The sequence below is a fragment of the Thunnus maccoyii genome, chromosome 10, assembly GCF_910596095.1.
Source record: "Thunnus maccoyii chromosome 10, fThuMac1.1, whole genome shotgun sequence".
NCBI lineage: Eukaryota > Metazoa > Chordata > Actinopteri > Scombriformes > Scombridae > Thunnus > Thunnus maccoyii.
The window spans coordinates 13,036,726-13,061,172 of NC_056542.1; the positions used below are offsets into that span (position 1 = coordinate 13,036,726).

Sequence of the window (24,447 nt, forward strand, 5' to 3'; positions counted from 1 at the left end):
TGGTTACTGTGATTTTCTACATTACTAAAATAGTCACTGATTTTTTACAGTAACATAATGGTTACTGTGATTTTCTACACTAACATAATAGTATCTGTGATTTTCTACAGTAGTGTGTTCACTACTGTGATTTCTACAGTATCATTATGATTACTGTGTTTTTAGGCCTAATACACAGTGCTATACTGTAAAAATATTCACAGTAATTAACTATGCAGAAACACAGTAAATTACTGTGGATTTCACAGCGATTTTATACAGTGTAGTCATGTGTATGTCTAAAGTGAGTCATGCTCTGCAGACTTCAGTTGATGAAAAAATAGTTTATTTGTCTAAATGAGCAATCACATGATTACAAATACAATATCCACAACCCGAGAGTTACATTCACTGCATTTTTTCATTGGTGAAAAGGCAAACTGGTGAAACATTCATCACACTGGCGGCTTGAAGCATAACATGCCACACCAGAGGAAGGCTATAAGAGGAAGGTTATAAGGGGAAGGTTATAAGGGGAAGGCTATATTCAGGATGAACAGAAAACATACTGCACAAAGTGTACACAGGATACTGGTAACCACATCAGAATAGAGAAATACTGAGATGTGAAAAGTTAAGTTTGTCAAAAACGAACTTCCTCCTAATGCACGTGAAATCAAACGTGAATAATTCACAGGGAGTTTGATCTTTAGTAATGAGTAACTAACAGGGGGCCCCTCCCTCTATTAGTTACTCATTAAATCTTGACAGGGCATAATTCACAACGCCAAGCTCTGTGTGGGAGACTTCATCTTCATTCTCTTCATCTCATTTGTAATGAACATAAAACAAATCATTGCTTTATAAGAAGGCTCATTTCTTAAATCTTTGTATCTACAATGCTTCAATTAAATGTATTGTGCAACACTGATCCCTGACCCTTGTTAAAAAAATCGATCAAAAAATCTACCAGGAAAACTCAAAAATCAATACAGGTATGTCTAACTCGTTAAACTATGATACTTTACATTATATAGTGTAATTAACAAATGTCTTTGTGAAAGTTAGATTGTCTACAGGTGTGACATTCAGTTATATTAGGTTTTGAATAGATATTATTTATACACTTAGGTGTATGTGATGATATAAACTAGCTTCTCCTTTCCATTTGCATTATTTCACTAATCTGAATAACTTCCGTGTTGCCTCGAGGCCTTCAGGGTGATGTGCTAAAAGATAAAGTACTTTATTATCTTATAAAATCACACATTTTACTGACATTTACAATAAACATGACCTGAATTACTCTAATCATCACTGACAATTGAGATATTTCTCGGCAAAAGTTTCTTCATACCTGCTGGAAAGACTTTAAGATTCAAGCCATCTCATCTCTGAAGATGTCCACCAAATAACCACTGGACATCACTTTGACATTCCTTCAACTTCAAGTATTTTTTCTTTTGTTTCAGTGGGATCAGAGAGAAATCCCTTGTTATTGATTATTATTGTATTATTCATTTGTTTTGGATTATTGTGGTTGCGGACCTTCCCTTTTTGGGATAATAAAGTTTAACTTTACTATCATAAAATTAAATTACGAAGGTTCCTTTGGACCAATAGATAAGACACTGTACATATTTCCACCACAGCGAGGTCATAATAGTTCACTATTGTTATGATAACCTCAATTAACAAGCTCCATCGATATCAAGGAGCATCCATGTCATGACAAATACCACTGAAACATAAATAAAATGTTATTAAATAACTGATATTTTTTCATTTGTACGATATAAAATATATAGAAAAAATGTATCCAAAACTGACAAGCTGCAAACTGGAATTTCATTGGAGATATCATAGTATACGTGTGGAGTCAAATATGATGCCAGAGAGGTGTCAAACATTATGCTCAAGCAAACAGACTGTCCCCATACAAAAGGGAAATGAAAGCTATTATGTGTATCCAAACTAAAAGGGCATCATTGTGCTTTACAACCTCAGTCATGGCAATAACAGGTTGATCATTAACCACTGCAAAAGTGGTTTGTCTAGGTAAACCCAAATCCAAATTATCATCCATAAAGGAGCAGAGAGGGAAGTGCAGGTTCTGGCTTCCCGTCTGACCTCATTAGATGATCCATCATATCCTGCTGTGGTCAGTTCTCGAGGACTTGAGCAAAGATTTGTGCACCGTCAGTACTATACTGAGAAATTGCCATCTTCATTCGCTGTATGTGTTCATCATAGCTAGGAATGGAGGATGCAGGAGCAGGATTGCGGTTCCCTTGGATCTGAGCATATTCTGTTGCGTTATTCTGTAGCTCCTGCAGAACTGTCCCATCATCCTGGTTCTGGGGGAAACTGATGGCTGCATATTTCAGCTCCTAGTAAAAGAAAAGGGGGGAGGGAAAAAATATTAGACAACAGTTTTGATTAAAGTTTGGGGCATAAGATAATCTCTCTAATTCCATATAAGCTAATTTAAGAGATAAAATATTAACAGTAAAACAAATATTTGGTTTATAGTACCAAAAACAAGCACAACCATAAACACGAAAAGCTGTTGCTATGTGGTGATGAGACACATATATGCTGCCACTGCATTGTGTGAGCTGAAAATCTTCCGGGTTCAAAGTCTGATTGTTTTATTGTGGTGAACACAGGTCCTGGAGGAGTCTGATTGATGGGGGAAGGGAGCCTCTTTAAATCAAACTAAGCAAACCTGATCACAGACTGGCCACTGTATACTTTAATGTATGTATACTGTATGTATTGTTGAGTTTTGTGTTTTGTGCGGTTCTATATGTATTTTAGTGTTGAGTTTTATGTATTTCAAAAGGCCCATCTAGGGACAGACATCACAAACTAGCTGCTGTGGTATGTGGCATTAGTTCATACTTGTTCCTATACAAATAAACATTAAATATATAAAATATACTGTGTAATAACAAACTATAAAAACAATCTCACATTAAAGATTTTATCATCTTTTATTTCCATTAAGATTCTGCGAACAGTATATTTTTAGTATTTCATGCAGATTTACTTGCAGCTTATTACAAATGTCTTAATAATGAATGAAGGTTTGTGTGAACTACAGAATTGTTGCTTTTGGAATTTTATGCTTCTAATACTCAACAGAGGCATAATATGTACTTATATATCATATTATACACTGTGATAAAATAATCTTTATATTACAACCATATATAACTTTAAACATATCCAATTTTACTTATTCCTTTAGAATCTTGTGTCATTGTTCACTGATGTTTCATGACATACCATATATAAAACATGACTCCATCATCATTTGGATTCATATGCATTCAGATTCATGCATACATGTCAATTTGTCTGAGCAATCTTTCATACATTTTGGTGTGAGAACTAACTGAGAGTCATTTAGGTATTGAGTTTGACATGCAAACACGTTCTCTGATTACCTGCATATCTACACCTGATTTCTTTGAGTAACCCGGTTACTTAAGTGCATGTAAACCCACTAAACCCACATTACCTGATCTCCAGTGTATGCTGTGTTGTCCAAGCCTTCACCTCCTTTAAAACACAAGAAATAAACAATACTTACAACAATTCAATTCTGAGGGTAAATAATACTGTATAAATATACAAATACATAAAATGCACACATACACACAAACTTTTTGCATCTAGTCCCTTTGATTTTTCTTGATCACAAACACATAAAATCTTGCATTACACTTACCTGTTCCGGAGGAGGTGATCTCATTAGAGATTTGTTCCATCCTGTTTAGAGAGTTAATGGGCTATGTAACACATACATCAGACATGCATTATCTGACTTTTTGCAAACATAATGATAATAATAACAGTATTATACACTGAATGATTAGGTAAGCACTTTTATCTGCTTCTGATTATATTAAATCATATTTGTTAGGAGTGACTCCTAAATGTCATACAATGTCAGAAGCAGCACAAATCCTCCGATAGTGTCACTGCTTGCTGCCGTCTTATATCTCAAAGCTGTTTACCACTTACTGTTTTTTAAAAAAGTAGAATCCTCCACCAACAGCTCCACCAACGATGGCACAACATGCTACTACTGATCCTGCGATGCAACCAGCTCCACATGCAAGTGTTTCCTCTGGGAAGGTAAAAATTTAAGAGAGATACGATCATAGTTTTACACCATTTTGTGAACTGGAACTGTCTCATCATCTCAACATGCCTGTAGATACAAAGCATACAACAACGTCTCCCTTTATGTGATTTTACAATTATCAATGCCTATTTGTTTAGTACAGAGACTGAGGCCTTGACACGTCCTTTGGCAAGAGAAGTTTCATGTTGCTGTTGCTGAACGCTCGTGTGGCATGTTGCTTTAGCAAACATGCCATTACAGATTAATTTATTTTTATTTAGTTGATAGTAATAAAACCTGTGAGTAGTATCTTTAGGAAGCCTGCTACTCTTCACATTATTAGAGGTATAATACTGTAAGTTAGTCGCAATGTCAAAGAGTTAAAATCTGCAATTAACAAAATCTACATACCTGTTACAGACAATTGATGTTCTGCAGATGATGTTCTCCCAGTTTTATTATTCAGTGCTTGACAGGTGTAGTTGCCACTGTCAGAAAGTTCAGTCATGTCTTTAGTGAACACAGCAGAATTGTTTAATATCTCTATCCCGTTCAGTAACCAGGTGTAACTGGCAGATGGTGTGGACGCAGCAGAGCAGGCTAAGTTTAAGGTCTCTCCAACGTTTATCCAACTTTGTCCTGTGATTTGAGCATCCTCTGGTCCATCTGAAAACAAATACTTGGAAAGTTCTTACACCAGCACAAATAATGTGTTTTTTACACAGTACACTGATTGGGGAAAAAAAGAAGTAATAAAGAATAGAAAACTTGCTAAATAATTGACTTGAAAATCATGTGTTACAGGGCTATATATACTGCACTGTGTGTTACTTACAGTTAACAACCATGCTGTATTTAGCTTCATCAAAGCTGACGGGGTTGCTGATTTTACACAAATATTCTCCACTGTCTGTTTTCTTCAGAGAGAGAAAAGACAACACTCTGTTCTCGTCCTCAGCTGGAGTCAGTGAGGACCCGTCCTTCATCCACTCTCTGGTAAAGTCAGAGCCAGCACCATCGCAGGTTAGGTTGACAGAGTTCCCCTCAATCATTTGGTCTGTTGATGTGATATTAACACTAGAAATTCTCTCTGTTGGGCAAAACATGAAGGATTTTGTGTGAAAACAAAAGTAACATAAAGGTTGAATGAGTTCATTTAACATTTACAGTCTTGAACGTTCCAAAGTCTTATATAAAAACAAGGACACTGGAAAATGTCCTTGTTTTTGACATAGAATTGACTTCACTACACTGAATAATAGAGACAAAAAAAGTTATATCAAAATCCAAAGATCCTCCAACATTGACTCAAGCAGTCAATAGTTTAAGACTTGTAACCTTCTCATGTTATTCGTTTCCATTTAGACAAATATTGTGGTATGAGAGTCTCAATGGAGCATGAAATCCTTAAATTATATGTTTAAACATGTAAATTTTCTATTTGGAGTGACATTTTCATATTTTCAGCTTCACATTATGGCATTAGAAAAAACAGGAAGGGAAAGAGGTTAGCCTGTAAGGTCAAGCATTCAAATGTTAAATTCAAAGGTGTGTAAGATATGTTTTTTCTTGACTATTTTACTGCAAAGGATACAGAAATAATGCGTTTCTTGTCTGTCTTTTTATTTTTAAAATTGAATTTACTCTGCCCACCTGTAAATTACGCCAGTGGACATACAGTATATCACCTATATCACTACTGTATCCACACAATGTATTAATTCCAACTTACACAGTATAGAGACAACTGAGTGCTGAGATGTTTCATATCTCAGAGTTCTGTTTTTAAAGGCCTGTCAGTTGTAGTTACAAATCTGACTTGTCTGAATGTTAATGAGATTATAAACACTGATACAGTATCAGACAGCAGTTCTCTATTCAGAGGCCACATAAACTGAGCAGGGAGTCTGAAGACATTTGATCCCTTCACATAGTGTTCTTATGAAAGAGATAGCGTCAAATTCATTTTCTGGGCCATCTGCAGAGTGTTGCATATGTGGAATAAAACCCAGCAAAAACTTGACTAAAAAGTAATGTTAGCAATGTGCTGAAAATGTGTCAGTGTAAAGGTTCATAACTGCATCATAATAATATCTGCTTTGAAGTTCAATTTTGTTTGCATCTATATAGCAATTTGGAAATCACAGCTGATGGAGAAGTTTACAGGGTCACTGGTGTCATTACTGAAATTATTAAACACATGAAACCTGAATGGTTCCTGATCATAGCGGGTCACATTGACTATGTTAAGAGTGGAGCTGAACTCTCTCACTAGCTGTGAACTCAGAGCTGCCATTCAGCCAGAGGAAAGAGAGGGAGGATCCAGAGGAGGAGCAGAACGGACTGACAGAGCTGTTGAACTCCACCAAGTCTGTGCTGCTGACTTTTACCTTTACATTGGAGACTGGCACTGTGGGTGAACAAAACAGTGGTTTATCTTAAAAATTGTGTTTCCCTTCTTCTCCTACTACTTGTTTAACATTAGAACACAAAAGCCATATGATCAGACAATCAGACTTGGACTTTTCTTGGATATTTGAGACTTGATTGCCTCAAAATTGAAAGGTAAAAGCACCAGAGAGGACTAGTTCAGCTGTTCCACACACTCTGTGTGTTTTATTTTAATCATCTGGTAGAAACTGCTCCCATGGCCTAATAAACAACACTGTCCTCAGTACTTGCAGTAGTGCAATGCTTATTGTTTCTGGACCATACAGTTTATTTTGCCTAATTGACCATACCTACATTCTCCATGAAAATGTTAGTTTGAACGTCCATTTGCTTATCATCAACAAAATTCCAGATCCGACCAGATTTTGCAGTTGTAACACGTACATTTACTTAGTGATTGTGATTTATCTTCATGATTTTCCTAAATTTGTGTACCAAAACTAACATCATCTTGTTCTACTTTTGACCACAACAGACAAACAGGCATTTGGTACCACCTCAAACATTTTTTATTCTGAGACCTCCTCGTTATCTCTGTAAGAGCAAAGTTTGCAATATCACTATTTGAATGACGAGTGTCTAGTGCGGGAATGTACTTTATGTACAGATGTTATTAGTGTTTTTAACTTGTTATGTGTTTATAAAGAATGTATCAGTTGAGACAGACTTGGGCTTGACTTCAACTTGCCAGGACAATAAATCCGCTGTGTCCTATTATCACAGAGAAATATGTATTATTGGTACTTTGACACAATGTTAATAGCAGGTGACACAGACGCAACAAATAAATAAACACAGATGTTTTACTCAAACTTACCCAGTACAGTTATAGCTGAAGGCTGAGATGTTTGATATCTCAGAGTTTTGTTGTTAAAGGCTTGACAGCTGTAGTTCCCACTTTGACTCTCCTGAACGTTAATCCGTGTGAGCTCTGGTCCAGTATCAGACAGCTTGACTCCATTCAGAAACCAGTGAAACTGAGCAGGGGGTCTGGAGGCAGCTGAGCAGGACAGGCTGATGTTTGACCCTTCCACATAGTATTCTCGTGTTGGAGATAAATTAATGTTTTCTGGGCCAACTGAATGTGGGGAGCAAAAACCCAATTTATAATCATAGTATGAGAAATAACTGAGTCAAACAGCTTGACACAGTGTGAGGCCTTATAATTCATTAATATGCACGACTGCATCACTATACACCTAGTCATCAGAAAAAATAGAAACACCTGCACAATGTAATGTAGCAGAACAGTCCTGCGATAACAAATATTTAAATGATACTAATTGTATAATGTTTTTGTATACACGGTGCTGTAATTTGTGGTTGTGTTGCACCAGATGTCATTAGATTGAAAGCTGCTTCTAATAGAACATTTGAAATATTAGAAACACCAGAATATTAAAAACACTATTGAAAATAAACATTGTGATCATGTTAAGTTTCACAAAGGGTTGTCGGCTTGTTCTATTGGATTTTATTAAATCGTACAGTCATTCAGTGTCTACAGTTATCATTTTAGCCTGCATAATGCATTGTTCAAAACAGCAAAGAGTATCTAAAAAGTCATTAACACGAAGCCACACCTTGCTAATATTTGGCACTAATATAAGTCAAGCTAAGATTTGCATGCAGATACTGTTAGATAAATAGTGAGTGAGTAAGTTAGTAACTCACAGCTGATGGAAAGATTTACTGGACCACTGGTGCCTTCATTGATAGCATTGGACACTTTGCATCTGTATGGTCCCTGGTCATAGCGGGTCACACTGGATATAGTGAGAGTGGAGTGTCCATTAGTGAGCTGAACTCTCTCTCTGGGTTTAATCTCAGAGCTGCCGTTCAGCCAGACGAAAGAGAGGGAGGATCCAGAGGAAGAGCAGAAAAGAATGACAGAGCTGTTGAACTCCACCAAGTCTGTGCTGCTGACTTCTAAATTCACATTGGAGACTGGCACTGTGGGTGAAAAACACAGTTGTTTTATATTTGCCACTACCTAACAAAGGGAGCATGGCTCAGCAGAGTGCAGCAATGTAGAAGCAGTGAACAAATCTCTAAAACACTAAAACAGTAGTGATTCATTTAGCTCAGCATAACATTATGTGCACCTGTCGCTAAGTTATTCATATCTCAGCCGTGAAGCTGCTATTCTTCTAATTTCACTAGCGGTTAAAAACTGTCCCCAAAATTTTCACAGATAACATGTATCATGTAATGTAATCATTTCATGTCAATAATGTTACATAATTAATGTCCATTATGTTGAAGTTTAATTATTTTGTGATTTATATTCTCTATTCAACATTTAAAACTACTGCTCATTTGAAACATCTGCTCACCAAATATCTTCAGTTCGGTGGATCCTATTATCTGGTTTCCTCCATCTGATATAATGCTAACTCTGTACTTTCCACTGTCATGAAGAGTCAGATCCCTGAGCTCCAGAGATCCAATAGATCTGTAGAGGGTGATCCTGCCTTCATACTCTGAATCAGTGTTGTTTGAAGAGGTGGCGGTTATGATAGGTCTTTCAGTATTGTTAGTAATAACACTCCAGGCCACTACCAGAAATGGTTTTTCTGGTGGAGTCAGTGTTGTGTTGAATATCACTGTCCCTCCAACAGCTGCATTCAGAGGTCCATCTGGCAACACACCGACTCCTTTGGTTAAACCTGGAGGAGACAGTTACATGCTTGAGAAGGATTGAAATCAGTGCACAAAATGAGCCACTGGGACAATTTACTTTATTATAATAAATATAATAAACTTTATATAATAAAGTCCCCCATACAGTCAAATCATATGTTTTTCTTATTGTTCCTTCAGTTGGATGTTTGACCTTCACTGTGCAGAGTGATTGTATATATGTGCAGAGTTTGGCACTAGAAACCTGTTTTCACATCCATCTGCTGAAAGTGGAAAGTTTCTCTGTGATCACCAAACATGATTACAAGCATGAATTGTGACATCAAAACTAGTTTGGAGCTAATCATGATCCAGTATGCAATTTATAGAAGTTTGAAGTGGAAACTCAAAGCGCCCAGTGTACATACACCGATGATGGACTTTACTTTACAAGATGACGTCTTGTGTCCAGCAGTCAAACTTTTAAAATGGACAATATCTGAATAATTATACATGCATGTTCGTATTTATATAATTACCAATTTAAATGAACTTTTCCTTGTGGAAAAACCATGTCAGATGCAAACTGTTACTCAAAGTAATTCAAAGTATTATATCTCTTAAAACATGAAACAGAAACAAGCCAATTAATAAAGTTTAGCTGATTGTCATAAATCATACTGTCCTCTTTATTCATTTTAATGAGGGGAATTTAGTTTGTGCTCTTTCAAAAAGTATTAGACCACAACAAGGTAATTAAATCTTGATTAAAGAATTGACTCATATAGTGAATGGCAACCAGTATGCAGTGGTATAAAGTTATTTGTATTAGTAGTTGCCTAGTAGCAGTAACTGTTAACTAATTTTATAAACTCCTCATACAAAAAGTGAAGGCTAATGTAACTTTTCTGAAAGTGACAATAAAGTAACATGTATTTTGACCAGCAAAACAGGAAGACTTTAAAACTCTCAAATATTCAAGATTCTTACCTGTAAGAGTCACAGAGACAATACAAAGTAAAGACAATATATCCATTGGTCAGTCTTTGTGAGATGTGTACAGCTGAGAAAAGTTTAACCATCAAACTCTCACTGTTCTAACAAATGTGATCTTCCGGCATCTGCAATTATACAACTCATGTCTCAGTTTCGAAATAGAAAACCAGACCTGATACGTCTTGTGTTGCCAGCTATGTGCATAGTGAGATAAACCTACTGAAGCCGTCATGCCAAAAGCTGAAGAGCATCGCCCTCTTGTGTTTATGCTGGCAGTCTAGAAGTGATAGTACAGTGCGACTGCAAATCCTACATGCTGAGTATTTTATCTTACAACATCTGCTTCCATCAATACCAGGTGCTCTTTTATACAAATGTGGAATGACTTTGGTACAATTTGACTTTGAACGGAAGTTGCACATTGTTGCTTTCGACCCTGTCAGTCGCAACGAAAGTAACAGACGGGTGGGTCAAAAGTAACAATCAGCCTAACAATCAATGATGCGCATTTGGATTTTTTAAAGAGCTATATAGATGAGCCCATTAACACATTGCTTTTTCTTAAATTCCTGCTATAAATCATATTGAGGGATTTACAGTAAAATATAATTTATTTTAGAATAATTCAACCAATCAAAGAAATGCTTGTTGTTACTGTAGAGAGATGAAAGAAACACAACAATGACTCCTGACCGTTAAACGTGACTCTGACATGGCAGACTTCAGGATGTGTTAACGTACTAAATAATCTGTCAAATGATCATGACTATAACACATGAAACAAAATACACAACTTCAAAAAAATTTACCGCTTGAGTGAATGTAATTACTGTGATTGAAAACAGCTTTTTTGGGTAAAACTCTGCGAAAGAATGACGTATCCACGCGATTTTCACGGTTCTCATAAGTGTTGCATGCTGTACGTGCTGACGCAGTTACGCATGCCAGACTTGTTACTTTCATAACTTTGTTCTCCCCTGTGTGTGAATATTGAAAATGAATGTCTACTTACATGAAAGGAGTTGGTCTTCTGTGTGCCCAACTCTTTTAATATTATACTATTAAGGTCAGAAGAACTACAAGGGCGGCAACCAACCCATATATCTATATAAAGTAGGACATACAGAGCCACAAAATACAGAGCAAAATGGCAGCCATTGGAAGACCACCCTGAATAAATCACTGAATGTTTAGTCATGTCAAAGCATTGTGCTGCTGCTTTTTTAATAATAAAAACAGAACTTTTTATCCAACAAATACCTGACATTGCATTGCTTTACAGTTCATAGTCTATTTCATCAATGATTAACAGCACAATGATGTAGGTCAACTTTTAAATCTAAAGGATGAAAGGAAAGCTCAAATGACACATTACTTCCTTATCAGTCTTCATATAGATTCGCATTCCTATACTGAAACCAGCTGAGGGAAAGTTAAGGAGTTTGACACAAGTCTTTTCTCTCTCACAAATCTCTCTTTTTTTGTCATACTTGACAATACCTCAGGTGAAATGGAAAGAGCTGTGACACATTTCATCCTCCTGGGAGTCATCTCAGGTGAGCTCTTATCACTCAACACAGCATCTTTAAAATGTTTTTCTATCTGTTTTTGAAAACCTAATACAACCAAAGGCAATTTTACACATATTGTCCCATTTTTTAAAATTTCATCCTTTAATTTATTATTCAGGTTATTGATGATGAAACGCTCGCAGTGTTAATGTTGATATTAAGGTTTTACCGTGTATGATTATATCTACAGTATTTTCCAGACAGGCTTGCTTTTAGAGCACTGTTTATTTAGGGTGATTACAAAGGGAGGTTTCAGATTTGACCAAATAAGATGCCATGAATTGTGAGCAAATGAGTTTTTTAATAGTAAAACGTCCATTTTTTGACCTTTCATGGAATTTTGCTTACATAAATTGCACCGAGCAGATTCTTAAATGCCATCAAAGTAATATTATCTGGACCAACTTAATTTGAGGAGCAAACAACATATAAAAACACAATGTTGTTGTTTGAGAAAGAATTTTTTTGGCATGAAGGTCCCAGAAAACTATAAATACCATAACTGACCAAACATTTGAAATATAAATAAACCAGAAACCCCAACATATGAAAACATTCAAGGACTTGGATGGAAATCTGATCACATTTTAGGTAATATTTATGCAGAAATAGAGCAAATTCTAAAGGGTTCACAAACTTTCAAGCAGCACTGTACATACAATCACTCCACACAGTGAAGGTCAAACATCCAACTGAAGGAACAATAAGAAAAACATATGATTTGACTTTATGGGGGACTTTATCATATAAAGTTTGTTATGTTTATTATGATAAAATAAATTGTCTCAGTGGCTCATTTTGTGCACGGATTTCAGTCCTTCTCAAGCATGTAACTGTCTCTTCAAGGTTTAACCAAAGGAGTTGATGTGTTGCCAGATGGACCTCTGAATGCAGCTGTGGGAGGGACAGTGATATTCAACACAACACTGACTCCACCAGAAAAACCATTTCTGGTAGTGGCCTGGAGTGTTATTATTAACAATACTGAAAGATTTATCATAACCTCCACTTCTTCAAACATCACTGGCCCAGAGTATGAAGGCAGGATCACCCTCTACAGATCTACTGGATCTCTGGAGCTCAGGGATCTGACTCTTAATGACAGTGGAAAGTACAGAGTTAGCATTATATCAGATGGAGGAAACCAGATAATAGGATTCACCGAACTGAAGATATTTGGTGAGCAGATGTTTCACATGAGCAGTAGTTTTAAATGTTGAATGGAGAATATAAATCACAAAAGAATTAAACTTCAAGAGCAATAATGTAACATAATTGACAAGAAATGATTACATTACATGATTCATGTTATCTGTGAAAATTTTGGGGACAGTTTTCTACTGCTAGTGAAATTAGGAGAATAGCAGCTTCATGCCTGAGATATGAATAACTTAGCGACAGGTGCACATATGCAGTATTGTTAGTTTTTCTGACATGCCTGATACTCAAGACAGCAGTTCATTTTATACATTCATGTAGTTAAATCCAATCTAATACAACTGTCATTCAATAAATCCTTACATTATGTGCTAATGAAATGTAGCTTTTGTTGAGATTGTGTCAGAATCGAGTTGATTCAACCCTACAGTAATTTGGTAGTTTTGAGACCATATGTTGTGGTGCTCAGTTATATTGAACGTTTACTTATGAGCCATCACCATAATGTTCAACCTAAGAAACTACCACAGAGTTGAATCAGTGCAGTTCCTCTTCTGGATCCTCCCTCTCTTTTCTCTGGCTGAATGGCAGCTCTGAGGTTACAGTCAATGAGAGAGTTCAGCTCATTGATGGACACTCCACTCTCACTATATTCAGTGTGACCCGCTATGATCAGGGACCATACAGCTGCAAAGTGTCCAATGCTGTCAATGAAGGCACCAGTGATCCAGTAAATCTTTCCATCAGCTATGAATTACTAACTTACTCACTATTTATCTAACAGTATCTGCATGTAAAGCTTAATTTATATTGGTGCCAAATCTTAGCAAGGTGTGGCCTTATGATACTCTTTGCTGTTCTGAACAATGCATTATGCAGGCTAAACTGACAACTGTAGACACTGAATGACTGTACGAATTAATAAAATCCAATAGAAGAGGCCTTCAGCCCTTTGTGAAACTTAACATATTCACAATGTTTATTTTCAATAGTGTTTTAATATTCTGGTGTTTCTAATATTTCAAATGTTCTATTAGAAGCAGCTTTCAATCTAGTGATATCTGGTGCAAAACACAACCACAAATTACAGCAACATGTATACAAAAACATTATACAGTTAGTGTCATTTAAAGATTTTTTATCGCAGGGATGGTCTGTTACATTACATTGTGCAGGTGTTTCTATTTTTTCTGGTGACTAGGTGTATAGTGATGTAGTCGTGCATATTAATGAAGTATGAGGCTTCACACTGTGTCAAGCTGTTTGACTCAGTTATTTCTCATACTATGATTATAAATTGGCTGTTTCTGCTCCCCACATTCAGTTGGCCCAGAAAACATTACCTTGATGCAATGTCCAACACAAGAATACTATGTGGAAGGGTCAAACATCAGCCTTGTTGTTGTTGTGTCCGTGTCACCTGCTATTAACATTGTGTCAAAGTACCAATAATACATATTTCTCTGTGATAATAGGACACAACGGTTTTATTGTCCTGGCAAGTTCAAGTCAAGCCCAAGTCTGTCTCAACTGTTACATTCAGGCAAAATAAACTGTATGGTCCAGCAACAATAAGCATTGCACTACTGCAAGTACTGAGAACAGTGTTATTTATTAGGCCATGGGAGCAGGCAATCAAGTCTCAAATATCCACGTCTGACTGAAGAAAAGTCCAAGTCAAGTCTCAATTCAACAGCTCTGATACTGGACTGGAAAGTATTTATTACTTGCACTAGATGCGTATTGTCTGATCATATCGTTGTTGTGTTTAAATGTTAAACAAATAGTAGGAGAAGAAGGGAAACGCAATCTTTAAAATAAACCACTGTGTTTTTCACCCACAGTGCATGTGTCCAAAGTAAAGGTAAAGTAAGCAGCACAAACTTGGTTGAGTTTAATAGCTCTGTCAGTCTGTTCTGCTCCTCCTCTGGATCATCTCTCTCTTTCCTCTGGCTGAACGGCAGCTGTCCCCAGACCCTCTGCTCAGTTTATGTGGCTTCTGAATAGAGAACTGCTGTCTGATACTGTACCGGTGCTTATAATCTTTTTAACATTCAGACAAGTCAGAGTGGTAACTACAACTGACAGACCTTTTAAAACAGAACTCTGAGATATGAAACATCTCAGCACTCAGTTGTCTCTGTACTGTGTAAGTTGGAATAAATAGGTTGTGTGGATACAGTAGTGATATAGGTGATATACTGTATGTCCGCTGGCATAATTTGTAGGTAGGCAAAGTAAATTCATCATCATTTCTGTATCCTTTGCAGTAAAATAATCAAGAAAATACACATCTTACACACCTTTGAATTTAACATTTGAATGCTTGACCCTGCAGAGTAACCACTTTCACTTCCTGTTTTTTTTCTAATGCCATAATGTGAAGTTGAAAATATGAAAATGTCACTCCAATTGAAAATTTACATGTTTTAACATATAATTTAAGGATCGCATGTTGCATTCAAGTCAGTTACTACTAAGCATCAAACCAATGTCATTACTAAAATGAAATCATCCTCCTGTTCACTGGACATCCTTCCAATTCACTTCTTTAAAGAAATATCCCATTCATTCTCTCCGTTTGTCTTGTCTCACTCAATAAAACCTCCCCAAACAACAACTAGTTCAAAATAGTACAGCAAGACTACTCAAAATCCAATAGAAGAGTCCATATAACACCTATTTTAGCATCTCTACACTGGTTGTCTATGCGTTATAGAATTGATTTTAAAAATTTAATGATTGCTTTTAAAGCATGTTTGGGGTTGGCCCCTGATTATATCACTGACTTACTGAGCCCTTACAAGCCTGAATGTAGCCTGAGATTCTTAGGCAGAGGTTTGTTAGTATAGGTCAAGGCTAAAAACCAGAGGAGATCGAGCCTTTGGAGTCAAGGTCCCACGACTCTGGAACGACCTGCTGGAGGAGATCAGGCAGGCTAGCTCTGTTTCTTCTTTTAAATCTCTCTTGAAAATGCACTTTTTCAGAATTGCTTTCTCTTGAATCAGTAATTCTGTTTTTACTGTGTTTTAGTAATTCATACCTCACTTGTCATTATTACTGTATCAGTTCTACTTTTCTTTATTATTTATCTGGTAATTTCTCTTTTTTATGTCCTTGTAAAGCACTTTGTAACTTGTTTTTGAAAAGTGCTATATAAATAAAGTTATTATTATTTGTCAGGTTGAGTGAGTGGAGCAGGTGGACCCAAATGCAGAGACGGTAGGCAGGGACAATCCGATGCAGATATTTTTTAATGAAAAAGCAAAAAGTCATCGGAACAAACCAGAACGCAGGAAACACAGGAACATTCAACAAAAGCAGACAACTCAACAAAGACTGAACTGAACACTGGACTATAAATACACAGGAAGTGATTGCAAATGAAACACAGGTGAGGGAAACGAGACACAAGTGAGACACATGAAATAATCAAACACAGGAAGTAAAGTGACCAGACACAAGGAGGAAATATTACAAAATAAAACAGGAACTAAAGTAAACAAACAGGTGACACAAAAAACACAGGAGGAACACACAAGGGAACAGAGAAAACCAAAACCAGGAAACAAAAGCAACACAAATGAAAGAGCCCCTCAAAAAGTCCAACTAAAAACAGAAAAAGTCTCAGGGTATCAGAAGGATAACAAAAACCAAGGAAGTCAAAAGAACAAAAACACAAAGAGTCCAAAAAACAGAAAAAGTCCTGGTAGGACGTGACATTATTATTATTATTTTAAATAAAGTAATATTTACAATGTAATGGCCTGAATGTTTTTTATTACAGCAGCCCATTTGAAGGGCTAGAAATAGGTATTAATTTAACAGGATATAAAATTTGAGTCCTAAATACATCCTCTTTGTTTCAATAATATTTATATATTTATATATATAATATAATCAGCTTTTTGTCAGCTGGTCATGATAAGATGTGAATGCAAACTAATTACCTATGGCACAAGTCAGTAAATAATGTCTGTATCTAAGATGAAACCTCTGATCTTTATCTGAGAGAAAATATTAAGTCTCTTTAGAGTTGTCTTGCTTTAACTTTGATTAAGACATTTAAGAGCATAATGGAAAAATAATGATTTATGGCATTTGTTCATTAACACAGTACTTCCATGCACTTTTATTGAAGTAGATTGAACTTTGAATTTATTGCTGTAATTTAAATGCAGTGTCATTCCTGGAAATGGATTTACATTTCATATAATTTACCTACAACTCCTTCCTCCTCCTTTCTGAGCACATTTACAGGTTTTCTGTTTTTTTGTTTTTTTTCTTTCAAGGTTACACTTTTGTCAAGTAAGCAAGCATGAAAGCAGCCTTTACCAGTTTAATTAAATTGTCATTTGCTACAGGGAGAGTAAAACAAGTTTTTTTCTCATTTCCTTTTTGGGTGTTATCACTGTTTCAACTATTTGAAGAGATTCAATGACACACAGTGAATCCTGCTGTCAAACAGATGGTAATATGGTAATAATAATAATTATTTATAGTGCACTAAATAGGACCATTTATGTCTTGTAGGAGACAGATCTGGAGTGAGGGCACTGAACTTCCTCTTAGTTAATCAGTTAGACTTTATTGTTCCTGGGGGGAAATTTTCACAGCACTGTACATCACAGGGAAATTCACCATAACACTTTACATGCAACAGCACACAACAACACCTGGTGAAACATTCATCACACTGGCGGCTTGAAGCATAACATGCCACACCAGAGGAAGGCTATAAGGGGAAGGTTATAAGGGGAAGGCTATATTCAGGATGAACAGAAAACATACTGTACTAAGTGTACACAGGATACTGGTAACCACATCAGAATAGAGAAATACTGAGATGTGAAAAGTTAAGTTTGTCAAAAACGAACTTCCTCCTAATGCACGTGAAATCAAACATGTGAATAACTCACAGGGAGTTTGATCTTTAATAATGAGTAACTAACAGGGGGCCCCTCCCTCTATTAGTTACTCATTAAATCTTGACAGGGCATAATTCACAACGCCAAGCTCTGTGTGGGAGACTTCATCTTCATTCTCTTCATCTCATTTGTAATGAACATAAAACAAATCATTGTTTTATAAGAGGGCTCATTTCTTAAATCTTTGTATCTACAATGATTCAATTAAATGTATTGTGCAACACTGATCCCTGACCCTTGTTCAAAAAATTGGTCAAAAAATCTACCAGGAAAATTCAAAAATCAATACAGGTATGTCTAACTCGTTAAACTATGATACTTTACATTATATAGTGTAATTAACAAATGTCTTTGTGAAAGTTAGATTGTCTACAGGTGTGACATTCAGTTATATTAGGTTTTGAATAGATATTATTTATACACTTAGGTGTATGTGATGATATAAACTAGCTACTCCTTTCCCTTTGCATTATGTCACTAATCTGAATAACTTCCGTGTTGCCTCGAGGCCTTCAGGGTGATGTGCTAAAAGATAAAGTACTTTATTATCTTATAAAATCACACATTTTACTGACATTTACAATAAACATGACCTGAATTACTCTAATCATCTCTGACAATTGAGATATTTCTAGGCAAAAGTTTCTTCATACCTGCTGGAAAGACTTTAAGATTCAAGCCATCTCATCCGTGAAGATGTCCACCAAATAACCACTGGACATCACTTTGACATTCCTTCAACTTCATGTATTTTTTTCTTTTATTTCAGTGGGATCAGAGAGAAATCCCTTGTTACTGTATTATGATTTTGTTTTGGATTATTGTGGCTGCAGACCTTCCCTTCGTGGAATAATAAAGTTTAACTTTACTATCATAAAATTAAATTACAAAGGTTCCTTTGGACCAATAGATAAGATACTGTACATATTTCCACCACAGCGAGGTCATAATAGTTTAGTCTTGTTATGATAACCTCAATTAACAAGCTCCATTGATATCAAGCAGCATCCATGTCATGACAAATACCACTGAAACATAAATAAAATGTTATTAAATAACTGATATTTTTCCATTTGTACGATATGAAATATATACAAAAAATGTATCCAAAACTGACAAGCTGCAAACTGGAATTTCATTGGAGATATCATAGTATACGTGTGGAGTCAAATATGATGCCAGAGAGGTGTCAAACATTATGCTCAAGCAAACAGACTGTCCCCATACAAAAGGGAAATGGAAGCTATTATGTGTATCCAAACTGAAAGGGCATCATTGTGCTTTACAACCTCAGTCATGGCAATAACAGGTTGATCATTAACCACTGCAAAAGTGGTTTGTCTAGGTAAACCCAAATCCAAATTATCATCCATAAAGGAGCAGAGAGGGAAGTGCAGGTTCTGGCCTCCAGTCTGACCTCATTAGATGATCCATCATATCCTGCTGTGGTCAGTTCTCGTGGACTTGAGCAAAGACTTGTGCACCGTCAGCACTATACTGAGAAACTGCCATCTTCATTCGCTGTATGTGTTCATCATCGCAGGAGCAGGATTGCGGTTCCCTTGGATCTGAGCATATTCTGTTTCGTTATTCTGTAGCTCCTGCAGGACTGTCCCATCATCCTGGTTCTGGGGGAAACTGATGGCTGCATATTTCAGCTCCTAGTAAAAGAAAAGGGGGGAGGGAAAAAACATTAGACAACAGTTTTGATTAAAGTTTGGGGCATAAGATAATCTCTCTAATTCCATAAAAGCTAACTCAAGAGATAAAATATTAACAGTAAAACAAATATTTGGTTTATAGTACCAAAAACAAGCACAACCATAAACACGAAAGCTGTTGCTATGTGGTGATGAGACACATATATGCTGCCACTGCATTGTGTGAGCTGAAAATCTTCCGGGTTCAAAGTCTGATTGTCTTATTGTGGTGAACACAGGTCCTGGAGGAGTCTGACTGATGGGGGAAGGGAGCCTCTTTAAATCAAACTAGGCATTAAGCATTCACATTAAAGACTTTATCATCTTTTATTTCCATCAAGATTCTGCGAACAGTATATTTTTAGTATTTCATGCAGATTTACTTGCAGCTCACTGTTATATTATTACAAATGTCTTAATAATAAATGAAGGTTTGTGTGAACTACAGAATTGTTGCTTTTGGCATTTTATGCTTCTAATACTCAACAGAGGCATAACATGTACTTATATATCATATTATACACTGTGATAAAATCATCTCCTTATTACAGCCATATATGAGGAACTTTAAATATATCCAATTTTACTTATTCCTTTAGAATCTTGTGTCATTGTTCACTGATGTTTCATGACATACCATATATAAAACATGACTCCATCATCATTTGGATTCATATGCATTCAGATTCATGCATACATGTCAATTTGTCTGACCAATCTTTGCATATATTTTGGTAGGAGAACTAATTGAGAATCGTTTAGGTATTGAGTTTGGCATGCAAACACGTTCTCTGATTACCTGCATATCTACACCTGATTTCTTTGAGTAACCCGGTTACTTAAGTGCATGTAAACCCACTAAACCCACATTACCTGATCTCCAGAGAATGCTGTGTTGTCCAAGCCTTCACCTCCTTTAAAACACAAGAAATAAACAATACTTACAACAATTCAATTCTGAGGGTAAATAATACTGTATAAATATACAAATACATAAAATGCACACATACACACAATCTTTTTGCATCTACTCCCTTTGATTTTTCTTGATCACAAACACATAAAATCTTGCATTACACTTACCTGTTCCGGAGGAGGTTATCTCATTAGAGATTTGTTCCATCCTGTTTAGAGAGTTAATGGACCATTACTATGTAAATTAGACATCAGAAATGCATTATCTGACTTTTTGCAAACATAATGATAATAATAACAGTATTATACACTGAATGATTAGGTAAGCACTTTTATCTGCTTCCGATTATATTAAATTAGTTTTGCTGATCATATTTGTTAGGAGTGACTCCTAAATGTCATACAATGTCAGAAGCAGCACAAATCCTCTGATAGTGTCACTGCTTGTCAACCCCCCCACCCCTCCAAAAAAACCCAAAACAAAACAAAAATGCTGCCGTCTTATATCTCAAAGCTGTTTACCACTTACTGTTTTTTAAAAAAGTAGAATCCTCCACCAACAGCTCCACCAACGGCGGCACAACATGCTACTACTGATCCAGCGATGCAACCAGCTCCACATAGAAGTGTTTCCTCTGGGAAGGTACAAATTTAAGAGAGATAAGATCATAGTTTTACACCATTTTGTGAACTGGAACTGTCTCATCATCTCAACATGCCTGTAGATACAAAGCATACAACAACGTCTCCCTTTATGTGATTTTACAATTATCAATGCCTTGACACGTCCTTTGGCAAGAGAAGTGTCATGTTGCTGTTGCTGAATGCTCGTATGGCATGTTGCTTTAGCAAACATGCTATTACAGATTAATTTATTTGTATTTAGTTGATAGTAATAAAAACTGTAAGTAGTATCTTTAGGAAGCCTGCTACTCTTCACATTATTAGAGGTATAACATTGCATGTTAGTCGCAATGTCAAAGAGTTAAAATCTGCAATTAACAAAATCTACATACCTGTTACAGACAATTGATGTTCTGCAGATGATGTTCTCCCAGTTTTATTATTCAGTGCTTGACAGGTGTAGTTGCCACTGTCAGAAAGTTCAGTCATGTTTTTAGTGAACACAGCAGAATTGTTTAATATCTCTATCCCGTTCAGTGACCAGGTGTAACTGGCAGATGGTGTGGACGCAGCAGAGCAGGCTAAGTTTAAGGTCTCTCCAACGTTTATCCAATTTTGTCCTGTGATTTGAACATCCTCTGGTCCATCTGAAAACAAATACTTGGAAAGTTCTTACACCAGCACCAATAATGTGTTTTTTACACAGTACACTGATTGGGGAAAAAAACTAATCAAGAATAGAAAACTTGCTAAATAATTGACTTAAAAATCATGTGTTACAGGGCTATATATACTGCACTATGTGTTACTTACAGTTAACAACCATGCTGTATTTAGCTTCATCAAAGCTGACGGGGTTGCTGATATTACACAAATATTCTCCACTGTCTGTTTTCTTCAGAGAGAGAAAAGACAACACTCTGTTCTTGTCGTAAAGTGTCATGTTGTCAGCCAGAGTCAGTGAGGAGCCGTCCTTCATCCACTCTCTGGTAAAGTCAGAGCCAGCACCATCGCAGGTTAGGTTGATAGAGTTCCCCTCAATCATTTGGTCTGTTGATGTGATATTAACACCAGAAATTCTCTCTGTTGGGCAAAACATAAAGGATTTTGTGTGAAAACAAAAGTAACATAAAGGTTGAATGAGTTCATTTAACATTTACAGTCTTGAACATCCCAAAGTCTTATATAAAAACAAGGACACTGGAAAATGTCCTTGTTTTTGACATAGAATTGACTTCAATACACTGAATAATGGAGACCATAACAGTTATATCAAAATCAAAAGATCCTCCAACATTGACTCAAGCAGTCAATAGTTACAACACTTGTAACCTTTTTCATGTTATTTGTTTCCACTCAGCCAAATATTGTGGTATAAGAGTCTCAATAGAGGATGAAATCCTTAAATTATAAGTTAAAACATGTACATTTTTAATTGGAGTGACATTTTCATATTTTCAACTTCACATTATGGCATTACAAGAAACAGGAAGTGAAAGAGGTTAGCCTGTAAAGTCAAGCATTCAAATGTTAAATTCAGAAGTGTGTAAGATATGTTTTTCCATTATTATTTTACTGCAAAGGATACAGAAATGATGATGAATTTACTTTGCCCACCTATAAATTACGCCAGTGGACATACAGTATATCACCTATATCACTACTGTATCCACACAACCTGTTTAATCCAACTTACACAGTATAGAGACAACTGAGTGCTGAGATGTTTCATATCTCAGAGTTCTGTTTTTAAGGGCCTGTCAGTTGTAGTTACAAATCTGACTTGTCTGAATGTTAATGAGATTATAAGCACTGGTCTGGTATCAGACAGCAGTTCTCTATTCAAAAGCCACATAAACTGAGCAGAGGGTCTGGGGACAGTGGGGCAGAACAGGCTGATGTTTGATCCATTCACATAGTGTCCTTATGATAGAGATAGCGTCAAATTAATATTTTCTGGGCCAACGACAGAGTGTTGCCTATGTGAAAAAACCAGCAAAAACTTGACAAAAAAATAATGCTAGCAACTTATTGAAAATGCGGTATGACATGCAGTTTAGCTCAGTGTAAAGGTTCATAACTGCATCATATTATTATCTGCTTTGAAGCTCAATTTTGTTTGCATCTATATAGCAGGTTGGAACTCACAGCTGACGGAGAGGTTTACAGGGTCATTGGTGTCATTACTGAAATTATTGAACACATGACACTTGAATGGTCCCTGGTCATAGTGGGTCACATTGACTATGTTAAGAGTGGAGCCTCCATCAGTGAGCTGAACTCTCTCACTGGCTGTAACCTCAGAGCTGCCGCTCAGCCAGAAGAAAGGGAGAGATGATCCAGAAGAAGAGCGGAATGGACTGACAGATCTGTTAAACTCAACCAAGTCTGTTCTGCTGACTTTTACCTTTACATTGGACACATGCACTGTGGGTGGTTTATATTTGTGTTTATATTATATTAAAGGCTAGGAAATGAATCCCATTTTAAATATACCATGTTGAATATTCGTGGCTGGACATATTTAACTTCAAGTGACAAAAATTAGGATTTGCGACTTGACTTGGACTTCGGCTTTAAGACGTGATTGCCTAAATTTTGACATAGTAACATTCTGGAGCAATATAACAAATAAGATAGCAGACAGCACACATGTTGGCTAATAGGCAGCAAAGTTTGGTTCAAGAAATAATGAACAGAATACAATGAGCTGCTTACATCCTAACTTGTTATTTGGTTATGATATCCTGAAACTTATCTTGCTCTGACAGATTTGGGCTTTACTTGATCTTGTGATGAAGGACTTAAATAGAGCTGGGTGCTATATATGTATGTTCACCACCAAGAAGTACCTATCATGGGTATTTCAATATACTATTAACATCAGGCTTTGGGGTTAACACCAGAAAAATTTAAAAAATTCTATGTCAGCATCTGTGGATTGAAGTGAAACCCTACTATTGTTCATATCTAAGACATTATGCCGATCCTGTAACACTAGATGCTTCAGATTTCTTTATATATTATATTAGAACACTGTAATATACAGAGTATAACCTTGGAGAGTGAATACTGTTTCGAGTACTGTATATACAATGTCAAACCTCCACTGTCACAAGCTGATCATTGAATCCAATCTTTTTTTGTGCATTTGTTTTGCCTATATCACCATGTACACAACCTTTTACGGCAACTTACCCAGTACAGTTATAGCTGAAGGCTGAGATGTTTGATATCTCAGAGTTTTGTTGTTAAAAGCCTGACAGCTGTAGTTCCCACTCTGACTCATCTGAATGTTCATCAGTGTGAGCTCTGGTCCAGTATCATACAGCTTCTCTCCATTCAGAAACCACTTAAACTGGGCTGAA

The 24,447-nt window shown here is 36.3% G+C and overlaps 2 protein-coding genes across 2 annotated transcripts; both read right to left on the minus strand.

Annotated features, from left to right (window-relative positions):
- Positions 1-336: 336 nt before the first annotated feature.
- LOC121905259 (carcinoembryonic antigen-related cell adhesion molecule 2-like) lies at positions 337-10,587 on the minus strand. Its single transcript, XM_042423385.1, has 10 exons — positions 10,178-10,587; positions 8,902-9,234; positions 8,240-8,518; positions 7,383-7,643; positions 4,950-5,204; positions 4,526-4,780; positions 4,012-4,117; positions 3,716-3,756; positions 3,506-3,546; positions 337-2,369 (listed from the first exon to the last, which is right to left on the minus strand). Exons 1-10 carry the CDS (start codon positions 10,221-10,223, stop codon positions 2,142-2,144), a joined length of 1,845 nt encoding a protein of 614 aa, XP_042279319.1. The 5' UTR covers positions 10,224-10,587; the 3' UTR covers positions 337-2,141.
- A 6,893-nt stretch (positions 10,588-17,480) lies between these two features.
- On the minus strand, positions 17,481-24,358 carry LOC121905260 (carcinoembryonic antigen-related cell adhesion molecule 1-like). The gene is made up of 7 exons (XM_042423386.1): positions 24,278-24,358; positions 21,893-22,162; positions 21,472-21,726; positions 20,985-21,090; positions 20,624-20,664; positions 20,414-20,454; positions 17,481-19,501 (listed from the first exon to the last, which is right to left on the minus strand). Exons 2-7 carry the CDS (start codon positions 22,122-22,124, stop codon positions 19,355-19,357), a joined length of 822 nt encoding a protein of 273 aa, XP_042279320.1. The 5' UTR covers positions 22,125-22,162; positions 24,278-24,358; the 3' UTR covers positions 17,481-19,354.
- Between the last annotated feature and the right edge of the window lie 89 nt (positions 24,359-24,447).